This window comes from Adiantum capillus-veneris, chromosome 15 (assembly GCF_014529385.1).
Source record: "Adiantum capillus-veneris isolate H3 chromosome 15, ASM1452938v2, whole genome shotgun sequence".
Lineage (NCBI taxonomy): Eukaryota > Viridiplantae > Streptophyta > Polypodiopsida > Polypodiales > Pteridaceae > Adiantum > Adiantum capillus-veneris.
The window spans coordinates 57019547-57025431 of NC_140945.1; the positions used below are offsets into that span (position 1 = coordinate 57019547).

The window sequence follows — 5885 nt, forward strand, 5'->3', positions numbered from 1 at the left end:
CGGCCGGACCTGGTACACCCTAGACTATTGGTGGCCAGCCCGGAGACATACTAGCCGTACAAGTATGCCCTAGACCTATGTGAAGCAGCAGAGTGGTGTGAGTCTAACAGGATCTAGGATACAGGTTGCCTACTACCTGTCTAGACTTGCACATGCTACCAGGTCCGCTGCATAAACAAGAAGGTACGTACAACTGGACAACAGATCAAAAACTCTTGCAAAGTACCTGGTTGCATTTATCCTTCTATTCAAGAGCACATGACACACAATTCTTAAATAAACTCACAGACAGAATCCAAGCTTGCAAGGCAGACTCAAAGGTATGCAATTTCCTTATATACAAATCTGGTGTTTGGGCCATCCAATTCACTGATTTCTATACCCTACTAAAGAAACTTGACTTCAGAGCCTCTAGATCATTACTGCCGATATGCTTGTGCCCCTTTTCTTGAAGAAGCTGCAAACAATTTTATGGACCCCAAAAACCTGAGAAACTTCTACCTTGCATTTCACTGCACAGAATATCATTTTTCCTCTACCAACGCAAAGGGCTTATCTTTGAAAATTGTTTTTGTTAAGACCAAATTAGCTTCTTGTTGAAATCTTATGTGAAATACACAGCATTTTCCAATCGCAATGCTTAACTTAAAACATATGTGAATAAATATTAGCTTGAAAATTTGTCAAATGACAGAACAAGGACCATGGGGGCTACGTGGCAAAGTTGCAAGACAAATCCGCTTCTGCATCCCCACATTCTAACCTTCACAACCAAGCATTTGCATTATGACAATAAAGCACCTCAACTAGCACAGAATAATATGTCATGATTTTTTCCTGGAGAATGTGATTTGTTTAAAACCTTACAGCTGTAAGTCAATAGAAGTAAGGGGATAACCCCAGACAAACAGGTAGGTAAAAGGGGTCATTGTTTGATCAGAGGGTGTGTGACAAGGACTAGCTTGACAAAGGAATCAGCTCTTCATCACTGTCAAGAGCCTTCTATAATGAGTAAGAGGTTAATGAAACCGGCAACCAGTTTTTCCAATAGCTTCTCTGGCCTGGATAAACTTAAGCTCTAAGCTCAGCATGTGAATATTGATTTGCAGTCAGAGACATTTACAAGAAAGTGAGGGTTTGCTTAAAAGAGTACAGTGGCAAGAGCCATCAATTTGAACCAAAATTATTCCTTGTGAGAAAGAACCTGTAGCTAATAAAGAATTGCCTTACAGCGCTTGACAGAGAATAACAGTAATAAGAATCCACTGTCGAGGTAAAAGTTCTCAACAGGCAAGGACTTCGAATAAGTGTTCCTCACTAAAGTCATCACCATTTCTTTTCTGCCAAGCATAAGAGCTGCACAAAATAACCTTTATAAGCAAGATCCAACCAAATAACTTCAGCATCACACCAACAAACGAAGTAAAGTTTCTGGAAAGTTGGAACAGAACCTGTCGTGCACCCTGCATTAATCTTCTATTATCACGGGAAGATTCCAAGGACAAACTATCTTTTAAGATACTATATTTGCGACCCCTATTTCTCCTTAAAACTCTTTCTGTGTGACTGTCTATCAAGCCCGAAGCTAGCTTATCTTGTCTTGGCTTCTTAATGACTTTTCCTTCAGCCTGTAGTGTCGCCCTCCTTTCGAATGAGATTCCCTTGCGTTTCATCCTAAGTCCTGTTCTTCCTGGCTTAAGGAAAATGCATTCCTTGCTGCCTATCTGGGGCAAGGGCTCCATCTCTTGACTTTTCACATCAAGACCAATTGAAGCTAATGCTGCCAATGAGGTGGCAACCTCATAATCAGGCCTTGCAAGCTCGACAGTCTCAGTAACTACCTCATCTCTTGTCGTACTAGAGCCCAAATCAACACCCTTGCTAAAATCACTGCTAGATATTTCCTCTGGTAAATCACTTGCCAAATCCTCATGGAATTCAGCAGCCAACTGCACCACATGCCCCAACAGACTGCTTGAATCAGTTGCATCCAGGAAAACCTGTGAATCCCTTCTCAAACTACATGTCTGGTGCTCCCCCTCTGACATATCAGTCTTGAGCTTTGATGCAGTTTCATTTGATGACCGTAAACCATTATCCTTCAAGTCATGCTCTGTACCGGAGTTTAAGCAGTGCTCTATACTTGATTCTTTCTTTTCCTGCAATTTTCCACTCTCTCGCACTTTTCTCCTGACATAAAAACCTTTCACACCTGCAGAAGAACCTTGATTAAACTCATTACTGTCTACACTTCTCTGGCACGCTCCTGGAACAGGATTAAACTTTTCATCCGCAAATTCAGCCGGTGGAAGGATCTCAGTGTTGTGCCTCTGCTGTATTAGTCTATCCTCCTCTCCCGAGTTTGCCTCAAGAAACATAACCTGATGGGACCCCTCCACATGTTCCGAAAGCTCCACTTGATCAGCAACGAGAGAAGCTCCTCTTCCTTCATCTGTCTTCCTTGACAGAAAGTCTTCCTCATGACGACTTGGAGAGCACTGACTGTGATGACGTATTCCATCAGAAGAGCAAGTTTGTTTCCGCAAACCTGTGTAGTCTTCTTCAACTGCAGGAGTCTTACTAGATAAGCTGCTCTGTTTTTCATTATAGTCATCTACAGCTTGTAATGCTGCCTCCATGTTGGGCTGGACTTGTGGGCAATGGACCTCATGATGAAGAGCTGCACTGCACATCATAAATGACGTTCCTTCCACGCTGCATACTGGTGATTTCCTGTGCCTATCTTTGTTGATGCCTTTTACAGAACTTTCTAGACGACCTGTAAGCTCCATTGACCTGCTTGGATTCTGAGAGCGGTCCTCAGTCATTGGCTGCACCAACTTTTGCATCTTGTCTAGAGTGTCTCCTTTCTTTTTTAGTTCAGCTTTTAGTCTTTTTGAAGTGTCTTGGGCAATTGCAAGCTTTGCCTCTGCATCTTGGGCTCGTCTTCTTTCAAGGAGATACTTCTTGTCAGCATCCAAAGCCTGTGACAAAATAGGAACATGCTGCTGAATAAATTCTCAATTAGGTATAGCTAAAACACCAAAGAACCAAAATGAATAGGCATAGCATCACTATGCCAAAGCTTTAAAATGAGCACAACCGCCAATAATCACAAGTCACACAATCAAACATCTGAACAAACAAGGGTTCCCCTTAAAATCAAGATGCTGCCCAGACATCGAATACTTCATGAATAAAGCTAATCACATGCTACGGCTAATGACACATTGCCCAAACATGACCATAACATAGAAGAATAGATCACAATGTATATCTTAAGTAAGCAGATCACTGAGTGCATCTCGCAAAAATTGACATAAAACTTATTCAATCAATTGAAGGGTTTAGGCCACTTGCACTGCAGATTAGCCAGACAGGACATCTTTAACAAAGACAATTCCTAGCAGCTACTATACTTGCAATGTCATTTCATGAGAACATAAGAACCAGTACCAAAGCAATATGAAAAAAGACCCATGTCAACAATGAGATAACCTGAGCATCACTGTCAGCCTTTAAACGAAGAAGCATCGAAAGTGCCTGCTGTTTGACACTTGAAAGTTCAAGCTCGAGCAAAGCAGCCTTGCGTTCTGCAACAACAACTCTGCGGGCAGCCTCTTTACCAAGATTTTCGATAATGTCAGTAGCAGCCTGGTGAAGAGCTCGCAAGACCTGAGACTGGGCGGTATCCATAGCCTGCTGCAGATGTCTTGTAACCTGGCCTTCTGCAGAAGCCAGACATGACTGCAAGGCTCCCTCAACCTGCTTGAAGCCTAGTATTACTTGTAAAGGTAGTGTTGATCCAAACCCACTGCAATAATTAGCTTTGTTGAAGGACATACCTGCTTCGAGGGGAAGCTACCAGCAGATCCTATCACGTCCATAGAAGCCAACAGATCAGCATTGCTAGGCATCGCCGACATAGAAGGGGTAGAGAGAGCTTCTGGATCCTTCGAAAAGTGGCCTGCACTTGCAGAATGTTGCATCTCCATCTGTTACAACAGGATCAAATCAAGACCGAGTAGCACAAAGATCTGACAGGAATAGGGTATGAGCAGAGGAGCGAGAGGAACTTGCAACTTGAGAGAGAGAGAGAGAGAGAGAGAGAGAGAGAGAGAGAGAAGGGGCAGACAGACAAGCGCATGAGGATCGTGCAGACTAAAAGTTCCAGAGGAGACATTAGTGCATTTTGAAAAGGGAGGTGGGGAGGGGAGGGATTCATTTCGCCCAGAAGCTATGGCACAGAGAGTTTGAAAAGGGTTCCTTCTGAGCTTAGACAATTTTGATCAAGGAACAGCAGGAGAACCTGGGAATGCGAATGCACTGAAAAATTCTCCGCTTGTGGCTGCGTATGCCCCGGAAACACTTCCTCCTGCTCCTTTCTGGTTTCTACGTCCGCGTTTGAGGGAGAATCATCCTCCTGCTCCTGCAATTCTTCATCCTCTTCTTCTTCGTAATCCCCCGCTTCAAATTGCCTGCAGTATTCCTCGAGCTCCAGCTCCAATTCCGAGCGGGCCGAGCGATCCAGTGGCGACCTTACAAACTGCACCTCCTTGCTAATGTTTCTGAGGGGTGGCTGCTGCTGCAGGTGCCTCGTAGCCATGGCTGAATTTACATAGAGAGCGAGGACGGAAGGCCTTGTATTTCTGTGCACGCAGACAATAGTGAGTTGTTTGTGTGAGGTAGGTAAAGTGAAAGGGCGATGTCATGTGAAGCGGGCACGATGCTATTTTCCTTGAGCTGCATTACTTCCTCTAACTACATGTCTTCAGACCCAATTTAGGTTCTGTAGTGGAGACTAAGCTCAGGCAACCACCCTCCCTCTACCGGCGCACAATTTGTTCACACCAAGCAGCACAAACAATGCCATACGCGAACGGCGTAGCAACATAGATGTTAAGATGGATGCATAAAAAGCCATCTTCAAGACCAAGCAGTATTGATCTTTCACATTTCAGTTGTACAAAACAAATACTGCTAGAATAGTGTTTCGATTTGCTCAGAGGAAGGGCCTCCAATGCCTTAACCAATCAAGGCACAGACCTCAAGAGGAAGTTACACTTAAGGGGGGGGGGGGGGGGGGGGGGGGGGGGGCAGTTGTCAAGTTAGATATCAAGCATTTTAGAACCTTTGTCTCCACCTCTAAATCCAACATTAGAGTGCCAAATAACTTTTTACTGCTACGGAATTGATCACCTTGTTGCTTTCCTAAACACAACAACCTCCAAATATGTATCTTGTATTGTTGCACAATCCATATAGAGTGGCACAATGCTATGTGACAAACACAGAAATCTATTATGTTGTAAACACAGAAATCTATTAACATAATATGGCTGGAAGGGGGAGCCCTTTACACGTGTCGTAATCTGCGACCTGAAGGTTAAAGTTCAAAACTAAAAAAAGCCCCTTTGCACGTGATAAAGAGTGGAGAGAGGGGCGGCCAACCATACTAGTGCTTGAAAAGAGGACCAGAGGAGTTTCAAGCGCATGTTTCCACCACTTCAAAAAGTTTGATATATATAAACGTAGGATATGAAGGAAGCTAGTAAGCACAAACTCTCCGATCATTCTTTTTGGCTATTACATGTTTGCATTTGTGTTAATTGCTTGGTCATGTGTTTACCTTCTTGTTCATTGCTTGGTTGATTGTTTAGTAGCTATGACACCTATGGTGAAGCTATGACATAGAGTCCAACATGGAGTGGTCCTCTCTCACATTATTTGATATAAATTAGATGCCCATCAAAGTATAGACATTACATCTAGAGTTTGAAAGGAAATGTAGAGCACACTTTTGAAGTTGTGTCTCATTCCTATGCAAGAAACAAGTACTCTCTTCTCTTTCCTTAGTCTATCTTTTAAAAAGCTTAAATGAATGC

At 43.3% G+C, this 5885-nt stretch overlaps 1 protein-coding gene across 1 annotated transcript; it reads right to left on the reverse strand.

Moving 5' to 3' along the window:
• Positions 1-807: 807 nt before the first annotated feature.
• Positions 808-4899, reverse strand: LOC147440725 (uncharacterized). The gene is made up of 5 exons (XM_086482567.1): positions 4310-4899; positions 3846-3995; positions 3499-3765; positions 1452-2984; positions 808-1356 (listed from the first exon to the last, which is right to left on the reverse strand). The coding sequence occupies exons 1-5, from the start codon at positions 4604-4606 to the stop codon at positions 1327-1329; spliced, it is 2277 nt and encodes a 758-aa protein (XP_086338693.1). The 5' UTR covers positions 4607-4899; the 3' UTR covers positions 808-1326.
• Positions 4900-5885: the final 986 nt, after the last annotated feature.